General features: G+C 41.3%; 2 protein-coding genes across 2 annotated transcripts; one reads left to right on the top strand and one right to left on the bottom strand.

Annotated features, from left to right (window-relative positions):
- LOC8069619 (vesicle-associated protein 1-2) lies at positions 1,653-6,629 on the top strand. Its single transcript, XM_002445030.2, has 8 exons — positions 1,653-1,848; positions 1,985-2,055; positions 2,789-2,870; positions 2,963-3,078; positions 3,279-3,443; positions 3,531-3,572; positions 3,704-3,781; positions 6,251-6,629. The coding sequence occupies exons 1-8, from the start codon at positions 1,779-1,781 to the stop codon at positions 6,359-6,361; spliced, it is 735 nt and encodes a 244-aa protein (XP_002445075.1). The 5' UTR covers positions 1,653-1,778; the 3' UTR covers positions 6,362-6,629.
- On the bottom strand, positions 7,049-10,483 carry LOC8069618 (putative glycerol-3-phosphate transporter 1). Its single transcript, XM_002443841.2, has 3 exons — positions 10,235-10,483; positions 8,305-9,316; positions 7,049-8,166 (listed from the first exon to the last, which is right to left on the bottom strand). The coding sequence occupies exons 2-3, from the start codon at positions 9,245-9,247 to the stop codon at positions 7,604-7,606; spliced, it is 1,506 nt and encodes a 501-aa protein (XP_002443886.1). The 5' UTR covers positions 9,248-9,316; positions 10,235-10,483; the 3' UTR covers positions 7,049-7,603.

The following is a 17,942-nucleotide window of genomic DNA, read 5'->3' as shown; positions in this document are numbered from 1 at the left end:
GTTGTGGAAAGTTTTGAGCTACGAGAAAGCTATCGTGAGCTACGTGTCATAATAAAGTCATAAGTTGTTTAGTTGAAACAACTACAAAACCCGCCTCCCTCTCTATCTCCGTTGAAACAGTTAAGAAACATCTCTCTATTTCTACGTACTCGAAAAATCGTTTTGAGGTGTTGCAAAAAATTATATTAGTGAAAGCAACAACGTCTGAAAAGATAACTCAACAATAAAAAGGTCTTGCTTAGAAAACATTGCATCTACCAAACCAAGTCCATCTATTTGGAACACTATTTTTTAGAGTTACACATCATCTTCAAAGATTGAACCAACAAATCATCGAGATTAACGAAGTTACTGCAAACGTCTTGATGTCAATGGGTCCATCGTCTACTACTGAAAATACAACGTTGTTAAATCCTAAAATATTTACTCCCGTGACGAATCGAATGACATGAGATGCTATTAAGGCTCATGTTAGCTTAATAGCTTAGGCTCTTTGGTAGAAACACCATTAATTTAACTAGAAATACTTTTCTTTTAGAAAGCAAGCCAAACCAAAAATATAAAAAGACACAACCACTTGGTTCTAAATTTTCACACCAACCTCACTACTTCCCAACAAGTTTTGTTTACAATATATTTCAACAGTTTGTTTTAATTAAAGGAACATAACATTTTAGCCTTTAATATTCGCAAATGAACGAGTATAGCTATTTAAGCATCTCTAACTTTTTTTCTGACAAAATTCGTTTCTCAAATCTTGTTGTTTGTCAACTTCTAAAATAATATAAGAAAAAAATGATCTCATCTCCAACAGTTTCACAAATTCCATTTCCAAAAATCTGCTAACGAAACGAAGAGTCCCGCGAAGCATGAGGAGAAAGACTGATGCAAAGCACAGAGTCCGCGTGCATATTTGCGAGCTAGACTGAGAGATATGCTAAATTAGAAAAGATAGAAAATTGGGATACTAAACTGTTGGAGATGATTTTTTGTCATTTTGCTAAAAAAATTATAGATAGAAAGTCATTTGCTAAATTATTGGAGATGCTCTTAGAACAAACCACGATAGTTATACCACACTCCACTATACATACAAAACTATTAGGATATAAACAAAGTAATTATAAAAAGCAACTTAAGTCCCTGTACTAATCCGATTTCACCACCCAACAAATATGTACTCCTACTTTTTTTTTTGAGGGAATATGTACTCCTACTTCATCAATCAGTTTGTTACTACAATGGTCCACCGAGCTAGCGTTTGGGATTAGGACTCCTATTAGAGCAAGGTCAATAATAGAGCCAAGTGCTTGGCTATAAGCCAAATAATTAGAGCCAAGTTATACAATAAGTTGCTCCTACTTGTCTCTAAAACACATTCTCTTTCTTCTTTTTTCTCACAACATTTGCTTTTTGGGTGCACTACTACCTATGCATCCGTGCCCAGCTTGGTGCTTAACTAAGAGCCAAGCTATCATCTCTCTCCTCTCTTCTCTCCTCCACATCAGCATTAGCTTGGCTATAAACCCATTATTGTACCTGCTCTTAGCAAAAATCTACAGTTATAAAATATATTTTGTCCTGCTGTCAAAGTAGGGAGAGAACGGAACGGATACCTGCAATTACGAAGACCAAAGCTGGAAAACCAGAGCGAAATTAATACTACTTCTTTTCCCACCCTTCATCTCTCTCCTCACCCACCAGGCCACACCACCCCCCGAGATCTCCCCCTTCTCTCTCCTCGCGCCGTGTCTCTCTCTACCTCTTTTGATCCGGCAATGGCCACCCCCGCCCCTGCCACCGCCGGCGAGCTCCTACGCGTGGAACCCCTCGAGCTACGCTTCCCCTGTATGCCTGCCACTCCCCTGTCTCCCGCTTTATTCTTTTCTTCTTGGTTTGGAGGAAAAAAAACCGTTTTTCCCCCCTTCTTTCTGTGGGCGCGGATCGATTGGTTCCTGACCTTACTGGTGTTTCTCGTGAGCAGTCGAGTTGAATAAGCAGATCTCGTGCTCCATGCAGCTGTCGAATCACACCAACGACTACATCGCCTTCAAGGTCCGTTTGTTCTTAGCAGCCCCCCTCGCCTTCAGCCCTCTATTTGGGTGTCCCCCCCCACGTGAAATTATCTCATATTAGAACCCTAGAGATGGATTGAGACCATGCTATTTGGGCTGTTTTGCTACCTGATGGGTTTGGGGTGACATTCCTGCAAAGTCTGTTTTGCATGAATGGAAACATCGAATTTGACCATCCAAAATTGGGGCCCTCTAGATTGTTCTTTGATGGCGGGCCCTCAGTTTGGACTTTTACTGTATCAACGAAGGGCGAGTTGCGTGATTAAAAAAACTTTAAATTGTCTGTTCTGTTCATACTTGCATGTCTTGCTTGCTCACACTTCGGAGCTATTGGAATTGTATTGCTAATATCTTTATATTGAGGTTTGATGCTTGGAGGGGTCGCTTTGTTTTCCTGTGAGACCCAACTATTAAAGTGTGGTAAAAATGCCTGCTCAGTGCAAAAAAGAAGTATTGAGCTTTGGTGATTTATTCACCTGTTAGAATTAGCACTGATGTTATTTCTCTTAGAGGTTTCGATGCATTGTGATTTAATCTGCCATTGATGCTTGAACATACGATGATGTTTTTTCTTGCTATTATAACAATGGTTAGTGTGACATCTTTGTGCTGTTTAACTACTTATAGTTTGATTTTAAAAATGTAAACATATGTTCAAGGAGGTCTTATAGTACCCATACATTTCTTGTTTGACTGGTTCTTTGATTATCTAGGTGAAAACTACAAGTCCAAAGAAGTATTCAGTGCGGCCCAACACTGGGGTTGTCTTGCCACGGTCTACCTGTGATGTTGTTGGTTTGTGACTCTTAGCATTTACCAAAACGATATGTGTTTGGCAAACTATCATCCATCTTGTTGTTTTTATGTATTTATCTGTACTGTTGCAGTTACGATGCAAGCACAGCGGCTAGCTCCGCCAGACATGCAGTGCAAAGATAAGTTCCTAGTCCAAAGCATCGTTGCCCCTTCTGGTATAACTGTGAAGGATGTCACAGGGGATATGGTAATATTTCTTTCTTAAAAAGTTTTCAGGAATAATCTGATGAAACACTACATACATATAAGGATAAAGGCCTCAGTTGTGGGACTACTTTTTTACAGAGATAAAATTGTCTTGTCTTCATAGCACTCTTTATCTAAATTGACTTTGGATTGAAGCAATATTAAAATCTCTATGGTATTGGTTGTTGTTTGACTTGATAGTTTACGAAGGAGTCTGGGAATAAGATGGAGGAGGTCAAGTTGCGAGTGACTTATGTTGCTCCTCCACAGCCACCCTCTCCAGTTCCAGAGGAATCTGAAGAAGGTTCTCCATCTAGGACTTCTGAATCAGAAAATGGAGATGGACCTGCTGGAGGATTCACCAGAGTGAGTTACTGTTACCATTGAAATTTGATCTATCCATTTACTATTTTTTCTCGTTTGGAGGATAATGTATTTCTGAAATCATTGCAGGCACTGAGGGAGCGCATCGAGCCTCAAGACAAATCTACAGAGGTCAGTTACTGTTCTGATTAGTATAAGATATTAAGATTTCAGAATAGAGTTGGCATCTTTTGTACTTTATTTCCTTTACTTTGTACTGTTTTCGTATAGTCTCATATACTTTGGGAGTGTTGGCGTTGCAGGCTGGAGCTTTGATTTCCAAGTTGACTGAAGAAAAGAATTCCGCGATTCAACAGAATCATAGACTTAGACAGGAACTTGTAAGTGAAGCATAGCATTTTTTTATCTTTCTATCATATTACATATTAGGGAACTTATTTAGAATGATCTAACTGTTTGACAATATATCTTTAGTGAGTTTAGTTCCTTTTTGTTGTCATCTCATCAAAAGCTGTAGAGGTAGTCCTTATAGTTATATCACATGAGATTTCTGTTCAAACACAAATTTTGCTAAGAGAATCAATAAAGAGAATTCTGTTGTGGTCAATGCATGTTTTTCTATACGAAAAACACTGTTATTTGTAGATGCAGTTCCCCTTTTGCGATGATTTGAGTGGATTTGAATGTGTTCAGATTTCAGAATACTGAAATCTATTCGATTCCCATACTAATAGATTACAATAATACTCCGTCCATCTATCCATCAATATAAAGAATGTCTTAGTATGGGAAAATTCTTTCAATTAGGTTTTGACCTCTAATTTCTCTTATGATATGATATATTTTCAAATCAAATGCTATAAATCAACACCATCTCAAAAGTACTTTCAATATGTATCTACTGGTGCAATTTTTGTAAACTAAACATGTGTATGATTTGACAAGACTTTTCATTATTCAAAATATATATACCTTGCACTGATGGACGGAAGGGGTACCATATAAGCACCATATGCTGGTTTTCAGTAGAGATGCCATCTCCCTTCATGCAAATCCACTAATACAACCAGTGATATGAACAGTAACCAGACTTGGGGCATGTGGTCTTCTGTCTTCAAGCTCTTGTTCTCTAGTTCTCGTGATTGCCTCTCAACAGCGGCCTCAGACCTCGACAGAGCAAGCTAGAAAATACCGGAATCGATTTCCCCACCGCTCTGCTGCCACAGTCAAGGCCTCCATCACCCAGATTGCCCCCCCCCCTCCCCCCCACACACACACAAAAAAAAAAAGCTCGAGTACGGCCATGTTTAGTTCACTGGTCTTGAGTGCATGCACCAGTGTGTGCGTATATTCTGGCAGAGAAGCATGATTGGTTGCCTGCTTCTGCTATAGTGTTTTGCATGGGTGGAAGCGAATCTAAAGTTGGATGCAGGCTCCACAGATGCACTTGTTTTGACCATCGCTGGCCGGCCAGGCCTGGCGGATGCAGCGGCAGAGTGAGGAGTCCACGTCAGTCTCACATGCTGAACAAATTGCATCCGCTCATACAGGCAACCAAACATCTTAGTATTTTTTTTTAATCTGCTCGTGCAACCTCACCAAACACTCTGCACCTGCTTAGCCTGCTTCCCTCCGGCCAGGATAGATGATGCAGGTCTACGAAACATCATTCGAGCAACCAAACACACCATACACTTCTACGGTTCTACCTAATCGTCGAGCTTCATTGCACTGAGCTTCAGCTCTCAGCTGCACAAATCAAATTTCTTCTTGCTGTGCTTGAACTCCCCCATGACTGAAGTCCCTGCCATTGTAGCAACCTCACCCTCCTTTTGCTGCTTTACTGAGTAAGGGAACCAAATTCTATGCATCTTGTTTGTGCCAAGCCAAAGTCGGAAAGGGTTCAGATTACTACTGTGCAAGGGAACCCTTTCCTACTTTGGCTTGGCACACTAGAGTCAGAAATGAAGAATGGGCTGGGTGCAGTTAGTCTTAGATGTTCTTAATCAGCCTACTTGCAAAATAAGCAACGACAAGGTTGCTTAGAAACTCCCTCCCCTAGATTCCACTATTTGGGGAAGCTTTCAGCCACTGGGTACACACCTTTACACTGGTTCATTCACAAACCGAATAGGCCTTTTAAGGCCAAAATTGACTTTGTAAGATGTGAAATTGATCGGGAAACAAGACAGAAACACCACATGTTCTTTTTTTTTGGTTTTTTTCTTTGTTCTTTGTTCATTCTTTGTCAATTTTATGTGTCACACAAACAAGGTTGAGTTGGGCCTTTAATTTTTTACATTCCTGTCCATAATCAGCTCACTAAATGTAAGAGTTTTTCTAGTCTTCTAAACATGTTTAATGAAGGATTTTTCGCAGTTTGATGACGGGGTGTTTCCATTGATTATATACTTACATATATAAACTTCATTCTATCAAATGCTGACTCGAAATCAGCTTTTTAGAAGCCAAGATCCATCCAGATTCTAGAATTAAGTTCCCAAAAGCCATAGCGCAAACAAACAGGCCCTTAGTCAACCAGCACCCTAGTGATTTGCATTGGTCCCTGTATTAAGCAAAGAGCTTTGAAAACACAGCTAATCTTCTTTTACTGATTCACAGAGTAATATTTAATATCACAAGTCGTTCAACTGTTGCCAGTGCCTACGCTATGCGTTTTCAGGATATAGTTTATCATTAGTTTTCATGTGTGATTCCCCTTGAGGACAAGTACTATACATATTTTATCATTTAAGCTTGTAGTGCCATCTAGAAATTCTGGGGTTTTAACGACCTTCTTTTGTCAGTTGAGAAACTCAGTATTCATTTGTTTCTGTTTCATGTGGCAGGATTTGGTGAGACAGGAGATCAGCAAGAGGCGTGGAGGGGGCTTCTCCTTTATCATTGTCATAATTGTTGCTTTGATCGGCATCATCCTAGGCTATCTGATGAAGTCATAATTCTTTCAGGCTGTCCTCTGGCCATATCAAAGACAGTCATGCAAGTTGTGTTTGGGAACTCAAAAAAGACTATTCAAACCAGATGTCTTGAAGTTCTCCTGCCTATTTTGTCGATATAGGAGTGCATGCTGAGCCAGCTTAAGCTTTTCTTTTTCTTCTTTTGTTATTTTTTGTTGGATTGGATGGGTTGTGCTTGTGCGCATTGCTGACACTGTAACTTGGAAAATGCATCATTTGCTTTTATTCACAGTTTATCTTGCTGACGAAATCTGTTTTCCCCAAGTAATCTGCTGTTACATTATTCGGAAAGAACAGGTGAATAGGTGATTTCACCATGTAAAAGCTTTGAACGAGTCTCGTTGCAACTATCGCTTAAAGCAATTAAAGCTGATAACAGTTTGTCAAATCTTCTGCAATGAATACCGTCCAAGGTGATTGCAAAGAAGTTGCTGGTGCCTGGTTATGTAGCAATCTGCTGTATAGCATTAGCCTCCAACACAACAGTGTGATAGATTAGAGAGACTGGCTATGTTTTTTTTCCCCAACCTGCAGAATGTCGATGCAGTTATCTGGCACCTGTGTCACTGTCTGTTTCTAGCAAACGAGTGCCTATAACTTCCAAGTTTCAAAATTTGCTAAATACTGTAATAAAGAAAAACTCAACTGAAGAAACATGTACACAATGTCTTTTGAATCAACACTTCCCTGGTGCTTCAATTTAAAGTTCTCTGAATCTTCTTGACACTGTTTACACGTACAAAAGAAGGCCAACATTCCAAGTAAATGCAGAGCTGGCCATTCAGGTATAATCTTTGTACAGAAGGGTCGTTGTTCATCCCCCCTTCAATCTACCCAGATCTAACAACAATCACATACAATTACGTAACTAGCAGCAGTGCAACCAGTACAAGCCCGACCTTATTGCCCAACATATTTACAATACAAGGTGCCTAAAATGTGCCTATATTTGGGCTCTAGAGCTTTGAGGGGTTCTCACCTCTATCTAGTAAACCTGAAAACTAATCTAAAGCGCACACTTTTGCCTTCTATCGCCTCTATACCTGAACAGACACAAAAAATCATCTGAAGTGGCATTTGAGCAAGTCACTCAGCAGCCAAATCTCTTTCCCTTTTCAGTCTTCAGACTGCTAGCCACCATGAAAGGCAGTGGGAAGCAGCAACCGGTCAACTTCTTAGTAGGCATTCACTGGAACTGCTTCCATGGCGCAATCAGCTTTGGATTTACACTTCATCTGAGTAGGTACCTTCTGCATCGGCGACATCCTTGCTCGCGTTGGAAGGTGTTTTTCCTTTTAGTTCGGCACATACAAGCTTTGTCAAGAGGAGCCCAGCAAGGAGAGCTGCTGCCATCAACATTGTGAACACAGCACTCCAGCTCTTCGATGAGATGTATCCTGTTAGCAACGGTCCGATGGCAGCTCCGACAGACCCCGTCCCATCAATTATTGCTGTCACAGTGGCCAGTGCTCGGGAGTTGCCATTCAAAGAGCTGTGGGTGCCAAGATCAGCTGACACTGCAGTTGTGATCAGGGCATAAGGCCCATTCACAAACATTCCAGTGATGAACATGAGGGAGATGTTCCACATTATCGACATGCTTCCATATGTGCGGTACAGGAAGAGGGCAGGTATCGCACAGTACATGAAGCTTGCAGCAGTGATTGCTCGCGCATTTAAGCGATCAGAGATGTGACCGGCAAGGACTCCTCCCAACACACCACCAACATCAAAGATTGTTGATAAGCTGCCAGCCATAGCATCAGAGAGGTACTGACCACCAATACCTGAAACAAGTGAAGGCCTATTAGAAAGGCCATTCCAAGGAACAGTTGCAGTTCTAGAAAAAGGCTTCTAATATGTAGACTGAACCATCAAATGAGCATGATGTCAGACAGATTCGAAGGTTGAATATGAGGACTTACGTGTATGGCTGATGTAGAACGGTAGCCAATACAGGAAGGTATATGCAACCAATTTGGAGAAGAAGAGGCAAAGAGCAAATGGCGCAACTCCAGGAATCCTCCATGCCTCTAAGAAACCCACTGCCTGATGTTTCACTTCTTGGCCTGGTTCCAAAAGGGGCTCCTTCACAGCGTCCTTCTCACAATTAAACTCACCACTGTCAATGTCTATCTCCATTACCTCAGGATTAACCGGCAAGAAAATATACACCATCAAACCAACAAGAGCCATGATAAGGCTGGGGACGGCAAATGACCAGCCCCACCCAAACTTCAGGAGGAACGCAGCAAGCAGTGAGCCAGCTATATTCCCAATAGAAGTGTGTGCATTCCATATGCCCATGATTAACCCCCTCTTGCTCTTCCCAAACCAGTTACCAACAACCGCAACAACTGAAGGCCACCCAATTGATTGAAACAGGCCAGAAAGCATCTGAATAACCAAGAAATAGTAGAAGCTGTGGACATTCAGCCAATATCCAGCACCAAAGAGAGTTGTGAATATGGCAGTGCCAATCATGCCAATTGTCAGAAAGATCCTCAAATCCATGCGATCCCCAATATGTCCAGCAAAGAACATCCCGATGGAATATACAGCAAGGAACGCAACATCTATCTCACCAAGTAATGCTGAACCATCAACAGTGTTAAATGGCAACCAGCCAGTGTTAAGAGCGTTGCTCTTGCTCATGTGCAGTCGTCCCCAGTGGGAGAATCCAACCTTCGTCTGGGGATCGAGAGCGCTCTTAACGATGCTTGTGATCTTCCGAGTCATATGAAAGCATGTGTATGCAAAGAATGTAAGGACCAAGACTAGTGTCTGGTATGTTCTTAGTGAACCGGCACCACCAAGTAACTGAAGACCAGGAGGTTTCCTACTCGTCATCTCGTGAGAGTGAGACATGAGAATACAAGATTGCTGAGAAAGGGCACAGTGCAGGGACACCTTTCTGGAATCAACAGCGATTACCACCTGAAAGCAACAAAGGAAGATGTAATCAGGATAATAGGCGTGCAGGGAGCTTATGAATTCTATGTTGATTATTGAGACAGCAGATGTTATGCAACTCTTAGTTGATAGTATGCAATCATGCTCTAAAAGGTTGGGAAAACACAGTTAAAAAAAAAGCTTGGAAAACAGTGATCTCAATGCAGTCTCGTACAGCTGTTTCAGTTACACCACAAAAAAGAGGGAAACTGATGCACTGAATGATCCAAAGCATCTCAGCATATTTCAAATTAACCTGGTTATTTAGTAGTCAAATTCAATGATCACAGATGCAAGACATTTGTTACTCTGTGACTCTGGATCAGAGACACACAGTGATTAAATTTGCATGGCCCAAAATGCCCCACTGATCAAAATTTCACCAAATCAGTGCCTTTGTAAATTCCTAATATTAGCCTAACTGCGTGTGTGGCAGACGATAATGAACCAGACTTTAACTCCCGAGTCTCAAGTAGCATATACTTTATGAAACCTGCACAAGAAGAAGGAAGTTTCCATGTGGACGCAGGTAAAAAGCTGATTTTGACACTTCGACTCCACCGTCCTTGCAAAGATTTCACAAGTCCCGTCACAGGAGCTGGCCCCATCCTATTTCCAACTCAACAGGTATGATCTCACACCTGACGACGTCCCCGAACTCAGGGATGTAACAAAAAACACCACCTTGTACCAAACTCCCATTATATCCTTCACCAAAATTTCCCTCAATTTCCACCCCAAACCCCCTAAAAGGCCTAAAACCCATTACAGTAGCACATAACCACACACACCGCCGTGAAAAACAATAACATCGAAATCGAAGAAGGAAGAACCAACAAAACAAGCTGCAGATTCAGCCCAGAATCGCCGCCGCAGAGATCAAGAACAGGACAAAGCACGGACCTTTCTTTTCCTTCCCCTTTTTCAGAGCCCGGCCGATCTTCGCCGGATCGGAGAGGGCGGCTCCTGCGCCGGGGACGGATTGGGCGCCGCGCAAATGCACACGCGACGCGACGCGGCGGAATCACGCAATGGGGGAAGTAGCGTGGAGAAGGAGAAAGAAGCCCCCCCGCCGCCCGTGCGCTTCTTTCTTGCTCGTCGTGGTGGTCTTGAAGCTCGGTTTGGGTGGTGCGAGTGCTGCGAAGCCACCAGGCGAGGGGCATTTATTGGAAGCTGCGCCGGGGGTATTTACGGTGATGCCCTTGGACGGAACTACCCCTTTTGCTTTGGTGCTCTTGGAGGGATGCAGACAACAACAAAGTGGTTTGCTTTGCTGACACCACGCACACGGCCACGAAAGGAAGGCCCTTTTCCTAAGCTGGCATCATGGATCACGATGGGTGTTTGTTTATCACTTGGCATTTTGCCAAATCAAAGGCGGACAGGGCAATTAGGTAAACCGACAAATTATCATACGACCAAGTGCAAGTCCTGTTTGTAACTCCACTAGCTTTGCTCACTTGTGTGTTATGATGAAACCTCGTGTCCAATGTCTCTAATCCACGTTGGAAGAAGCTGATTGTCTTGATTTCCTTCAATGCGCCGTCCAATGTTGCCATGCCTTTTTTTTTAAAAAAAAACATAATATAGCTTCTATTATATTAGACTATGAAAAGTATGGATGTGCTCTATTACTTCATGTGTTGTACTAATAAATCGTTTTAGCTTTATCATAGATCAAACTCTGTAACTTTGATCGGGATTATAAAAAATGCACATATACCTACAATACGTAGCTAAATTAATCAGATACATAATAAAAATATATATTTTTATATATTTATTTGATACATAGTATATAGACATTACTGTATTTTTTTTATAAAATTAGATAAATTTAGTCTAGAATATAGAACAGAGCAAAAACGACATACAATTGTGCATAGAAAGAAACATACGCACTGTTTAATACAAAAGGTTTTAAAGAAGGATTGGATAAAGTATACATACCTCTAGCAATCACAGAGGGAGAGAGAGAGAGAGGAGAGTTAAAAACACTCTTCGATTAATCTATTTTGCTCCAAAACCAGAGTCCCAAACAAACCAGAGCAGGGAGGGCAACGCAGCGCAGGTATAAACGGCGACGGGGGCAGGGGTAGAATCGGAAAATAGAGAGGAGGATCGAAATTCATGGGCGACCCGAACCAAGCTCCGAATATTCCCTTCCCGCCACTGGAATTATCCCTCGCGTGCCGTGCGGGTCTTCCGCTTCCGCTTCCCTGTTGGCCGTTGGCCCCCACACCCAACCGCCGCGTCACGCAGCCACAAGGCCACAGCACGGACCACACGGGCCCACAGGCGCCGCACCGCACACGCACAGGCCACGACTCGCCTCCGCCTGCGCCGCTGTTCTCTTTCGCCGCTTCCCGTTCCCGCGGGGTGGTGTGGGCCCCGCTTCGAAACTGTCCCGGAGAAAGCTGGGCCGCGCGGAGCCGGGCGCGGGAACGGATCTTCTGTGGGCACACGGGGTGTCTGCGGCTGCGCTGCGAGGCCTTGGCATGGCACACAGCCCACAAGTTGGAGGGATCTTCATGGCGGCTGGGTATATTCTAGGAATAATCCCTGCGAGATGCGTTCAACCATTCAAAAATAATTGTCTCCAGAGCCCATGCTTTCAAGTTAACTACCGTATATATTTAAAAGATCTATTTGCTGTCTCCAACAGCATAACCTAAACCTAAAAGGGCTCTCCAACACAATATCTATAGCCTTCAACAGAGTATCCATACAGAAGATCCATTTTGGATATTAGGAGAGGCATAATCCAAATTTGGATATCCTCTCTCCTCGAGACCCATTTGCAGAGAGTGTTGTCTTTTAGGTCGTGTTGTTAGAAAAGACTAAAAATAGGTATAGAACCTTTTACCTGTAGTGCTACCCAAAGGACAAATGGGTCTTCTATTTTGGGTGACGATACTCAATGCAAAAAATATCATAATTTATATAGACATTAGGTATACTGGCACCTAAACATTTTTACTAATGTGGTAAGATAGTTATTAAAGAGAGAGCAAAAATTATAGAAACCGAGTCTAAATTAAAAACCATATCTATACGAGAACAAAGACATGAAGGGTTATGATTGATGTAGAATGAAGAGAAAACATATGTGATCGGCGCAGAATGGTTTCTATATATATATAGTGTCTATGAAAATTACTAATAGTTATACGAACTACATATAGTTTCTAGTATTAGGACTGCCCTAAGCAAAACTACTGGTACTAGCGAAGGGGTGCTAAAAGAGGACGCTCAAATGTGTTATGCCCCATTTATTTAAACTTATGATCACTACTTTTGAGTCATAAAATAATATTTTTCTCTCATAACAAACTAGCATTAGTATTAGCAATATCCAAATTTTCATCCAGCTAGATTTCCTTGTGGAAAGTCAAACTTGATGCGGATTTGATGTCTGGGGCTCATAAGCAAATCTATACTTCTCGTCCTAACATAAATGGAACTCAGATTTCTAAGATAGATAAGTAATCTTGACAAATGATCTACAATATGTGCGTGTGCATCTTGATAAGGAAATAAATAAAGAAAACCGTGCAATTAAATGCGTTGACAATTGATCAACCACTTAGCTAGTCCAGAAGCAACAGCTCCTTAGCAAGTTGTTGTAAATGAATATTGTTGAACAGAGCCATAATTGGATTTGGTGTTAGGTTAAAAGAACAAGAATCGAAACAAATATCTTGATTATTTCTGCTTTTTTTTTTCTAACCGCTGCTTCATACTTTAAACTAGCACAATCCAGATTCCAAAAAACTCCTTGCAATATGAAGATATAAAGGTTGCTTATGGTGGAACATGACACTTATGTTGAAATGTCTAGTTTAGCATTGGTAGCGAGCATTCTTGGCTAAATAACTATTTTTTTAGTGGTATGCAATGTGCTCATCATAAGTCTAAATATATAACAGTCTAGCTTTTTGAAATGCTCATAGAAAATAGGGCATGTATTTGTGTGATTATGGATAGGTCTACTTTCTGTACTATTGTCCCTTGCCAAACCCACAAAGGAACAATACACTTGAGTTGGACTCTTTTTTTTTTTTCAAGAAACGTTGTAGGAGTATTATGTAGACACTCATCCCTACTAATATCTATTGGAGATTGGGCCAACAACTTTTGAGATTGATGAAGGCACTAAAAGTTCTCTATTGATAGACACACACCTCCTACCTAGGGATGATCATGGTGACATCCCCGGTGAGGAGCGTGGTACCTCATCCCCATTCTCGATATATGTAAATTTCCCTGCACTCTGGCCCTGGCCCCCATCTCGGGGCTGCCTTGTCTCATTCCCGATTGGAGTCATGGGGTCTCGACGTGTAACACACACCCAACTACAAGTCATGTGTCAAGGTTGGATGCACATAAGCACTTAATAATTTTTGCATGAAAATGTACAAACATTGATATTGATACATTAAAATGATAGTCTAAAAAAATAAACATGAAGATCTCAAAAAGTTATAAAACTTTATAGTTGATAACTTTTTCATTGAGTTCATTTAGGGTCTCAAATATTCATTTCAAAATTGTTGAAGATAAAATGTGGAGGATGAAAATGCCAAATAAACCTTACAGATGGAGGGGTTAGGAGAGCAACACAAGGGCAAAGGTAAATGGTTTAAGCACCGGTGGCCACATACTGCACGTTTTTTTTGAGAAAAATCGCCTGCGAATGCACGCATGTGTGGCTACCTGGTTAACAGTTAAGGTCTCACAAGATTAAAAAAAGTTTGCTATTTTTACATGATAGTTTTTGTTTCCTTGAAGTTACATGTAGAAGATCTGTTGAATGGATAAATGGTACTCCCTCTGTCAACCAAAGAATGCAAAATTCTCATTTTTTAGAAGTCAAATAACTGAAATTTTGATCAAAGTTATACAAAAAAAACTAATATTAATGATACAAAATACTCCCTCATCCACAAAAGAATGCAAGTTATGAAAAACATGCCAGTCAAACAGGGGCAAAGCCAAGATTTTGGCATAGGGGCTGTTTAAACCGATAATAATCATGCATGTCAAAAATATATACATGATAAATTATACATAATAACTAGACAAAATTTATGTTACAATACAAAGCAAAGTTGAAAAACTAAAAAACATTAATTATAGATAAAATGGAACACGATTAATTAGCTCTAGATCTCCGTGACTAATCTAATTCTTAGGCCACGAAAAATCATGGTAATAATGTACATGCTATTGAATATCATTTCAATGGAGCAAACAAACAAATCGCCAATTATAATTAACTAACTAAGTAGAGATATAATGTGAGGACAAACTAAATGATTGGTACATATAATAAAAAAACAACCAAAGAGATGAAAAATAATAGAATGAACTAATCTTAATTATATAAAATACCATTAGAGGTTGATATAGGGAACGGATAAGGAATTAAAGCACAAATAGTATTATTATCTAGCTAAGCTAATTAAGTAGGCATAGTACAGAGGAGTACTCGGAAGATTTTTTTTTTGGGGGGGGGGGTGTGCCTGCCCCCCCTCACTCAACCCCCTCCCCTCCGTCACTGTGGTCAAGCTAAATCAAGTTTGGTCAAGTTTAATAAGCATTTATGTCTTCAAATAAATTTATTATAACTAATCTAATAGCACAATATAGAGGGGTACTCGGAAGGTTGGGGGGTGCCTGGCCCCCCTTAGCCCCTCTCTTCCTCCGTCATTGTGGTCAAGCTAACTCAAGTTTGATCAATTTTAGTAAGCATTTATGTATTCAAATATATTTATTAGGAAAATGTATTATATAACCAATCTAATGGTATTTGCTTTGTCTTAATTGTTAATACTTTCCATACAATTTGAGCCAAAGTTTAAGATGTTTGACTCCTTGAAATATGAGAATTATATTCTTTTATGGACGGAGGAAGCAAGTATCATTAGATTAGTTATAGACTATATTTTTATAATAAATTTATTTGGAGATATAAATATTAATACTATTGAAGGACCGGAAATGGCGACCAGAGAGGGGTGAATGAGAGCTTCAAAAATCTTTCAAAACTTTTGGTCCTTGGCTCGCAAATAACTCAAAATAATCACTCATCAGAGACGTGAGATACATGTGCTAACTAGTAACAAGATATCACACGTGAAGTCTTAGGCATACCCTAAAGTACTCGAGCACCGATGGAAATAAACTCTTAAAGAAACGGATCGAAGTGCACAAAACTGGAGGTGGCGGACAGTCCGCTATAGTACTCGGACAGTCCGCTATAGTACCGCACAATTTGCTACAGTACCATGGACTGTCCGCAGTTCAAAATCAGAAACGCGAACTTGCTGGACCAGTTTTGAGTCTTGGCGAAAAATGAACGACGAACTATCCACGAATAACTCCGAGACTGTCTGCAGTTCAAAAACCCAGAAACACCCGGCACCACGCAGAACTGTCCTCAACACCCGGACTATCCACAGTTCACTGGTGGACTGTCCGCGAGTTGCGGATCAACAAGAATAGGGAGCTTCAAAAATCGCCTCTAACCAAAAATCTGATTGTTGAGCAATCAAATCAGAACCAATTGCCACAAGATTTTAACCATATGGTCACAAGGTAATAGGTGAGCTACCTTTACAAGATCATCGCCCAATATGAAGCCAATCAATGGGAAATCAAAATAGAATGGAAAAATGGATTTCTTGAAACGTAGCCACGAAATCAACCCGATCTATATATGAGCTTGTGAGGAATTAGTTGATTTCCTTCGGTAGAAAGCTTCAACTCATGTCATAGCTCAAGCCAACACAGATAGAGCAAATCAAATCGGTCTCAAAACAACGAATCGAGGCTAGAACGAGAAGAGGAAAAACAAGAACGTAAAAAACACGAAACAACCAACTCACAAATCGAATCACGGAGGACACGAGGAGGTTAAGACCTCTATTTCTGTAGCAAATCTCAGTGCTTACATAAGTTCTTAAATTTGCGGACCTCTCTCTCTCTCACATAGAAGACTAAGGGGAGGAGGAAAACCTAGAAAATGATGACATAAAATGAAAATGGAGGAGATGAGATGGGTTGAGGGCTGCCATCTCTTATTTATAGGCCTATTACATATTTTTTATTTGCCCGTGAATATTTTAGAGCAAACTAGCTAACCATAGGAGCATTCTAGTTCAACTCAACATAACTTACATCCAACAGCCACCGCGCCCTTCATGAGGTAGCTTTGCTTCTACACAACCTCCTCGATGCCGCCACGTGTCATCCGTTCCTCCTTGGAACCTCCACCCGAGTTTTGAGGCCTAAACCCACGAAACCTGCTGCGAGTAGTGTACTCCATATGCTTCCCCTGCCATTCGACACGTGTCACCGCCGTCCTTGATCGGCTAGCCCGCCAAGTATTCCTGAGCCTCGCTTGACTCACACATCTGTCGTCTTGACTTGGTCAACATGGTCACTCCCATGTACACTTGCGCTCGTCGATGTCCGGATATCAGCGACCGCGGCTTGTCACCCAGCCTTCTAGTCCCTCAGTACAAGCCTCACGTCCGCCCTTCACCGCTCCAGGTCTATCGGCACGACAGTCTCTACTTGACCTTCTTCTCGCCATCGACCACCGCCTCCAAGCTCCACACTTGCATACCATAAGCCAAGAGACATGTCGCACGATCCAATTCACGCCAATGGTTAGTCACCAACTCAACCTAGGTTGTGGATCACGTTGATAATCACTCATCACAAATCGAATTACAAGAACACATTTCAACCTTGTGTTCGTAACTATTTACCATAATGTTGGTTAAACTTGAACTAACTTGATAATTGTATTATTTTGTGGACCGAGGGATCATATCATCCGAACTTCCGAAGTCATCGAAGCCCGATGTATCCGGACCAAGATTTCCACGTACTCCCATGCATTTGCTACCAAGAAAATCATGTGGTGGCAGTACAATCACTGCTTGCATGCTATGCTAGCCAGGAGTGTGGAAGTTGTACAATTGTGGGGTTAACTTATTTATCTTGATAATCACCATAAATAGAAAAAAATCCATATACAGAGGTGTACAGAAGTGCACCACAAGTGTGCAAGCTAGGGTTCGCGTGAATTTTTGAACGGGTATCTGTCTCTCTCACGCATGGCCGCCAAAGCAGAAGAGGCCGAAAAGATGGCGTAGGCTCGCAACAGACACAGCGACGTGTTTCCCGATGTGCATACCGGATATGGCGTGTGCGCCTCATCTTCTTGGTTGCTGCTTCAAAGAAAGCTGCTGGAATGCTGGATCAGTAGTGGATTTTGCGCGGTGCTAGCTAGACAGACAGTGAGACAGTGAGAGATTGCCACCGGTAGACAGGGACGGATGTAATACCCGAATTTGAAGGACAAAACCAGATATATACTATATATGAGTTTTAGAAGTTAAATTTTACATATAGCTACAAATAAGAGGTAATATCAAAAGACAATGCATAAATATATAACGTACTTAGTATAAAAGATATATAATCTTTGATAACAAACAGCGGATAGACGACTCCAAACTTCGAGTATTAACTTCTCTCTACAGGATCCAACTGACTGGTTGATCACAAGTCTAAACTTCTCCTGAGGGGTGGGGAA

The sequence above is a fragment of the Sorghum bicolor genome, chromosome 7 (genome assembly GCF_000003195.3).
Source record: "Sorghum bicolor cultivar BTx623 chromosome 7, Sorghum_bicolor_NCBIv3, whole genome shotgun sequence".
Taxonomy (NCBI): Eukaryota; Viridiplantae; Streptophyta; class Magnoliopsida; order Poales; family Poaceae; genus Sorghum; species Sorghum bicolor.
This window is presented reverse-complemented; position numbering and strand designations above follow the sequence as displayed.

Bases quoted from the DNA above. Each gene is read 5' to 3' on its own strand.
- LOC8069619 (XM_002445030.2), top strand. From the start codon at position 1,779: ATGGCCACCCCCGCCCCTGCCACCGCCGGCGAGCTCCTACGCGTGGAA. The intron at 1,849-1,984 runs GTATGCCTGCCA...TCTCGTGAGCAG, and splicing joins CCTCGAGCTACGCTTCCCCT to TCGAGTTGAATAAGCAGATC. The intron at 3,573-3,703 runs GTCAGTTACTGT...TTGGCGTTGCAG, and splicing joins CTCAAGACAAATCTACAGAG to GCTGGAGCTTTGATTTCCAA.
- LOC8069618 (XM_002443841.2), bottom strand. From the start codon at position 9,247: ATGTCTCACTCTCACGAGATGACGAGTAGGAAACCTCCTGGTCTTCAG. The intron at 8,167-8,304 runs GTAAGTCCTCAT...CACTTGTTTCAG, and splicing joins GTTCTACATCAGCCATACAC to GTATTGGTGGTCAGTACCTC.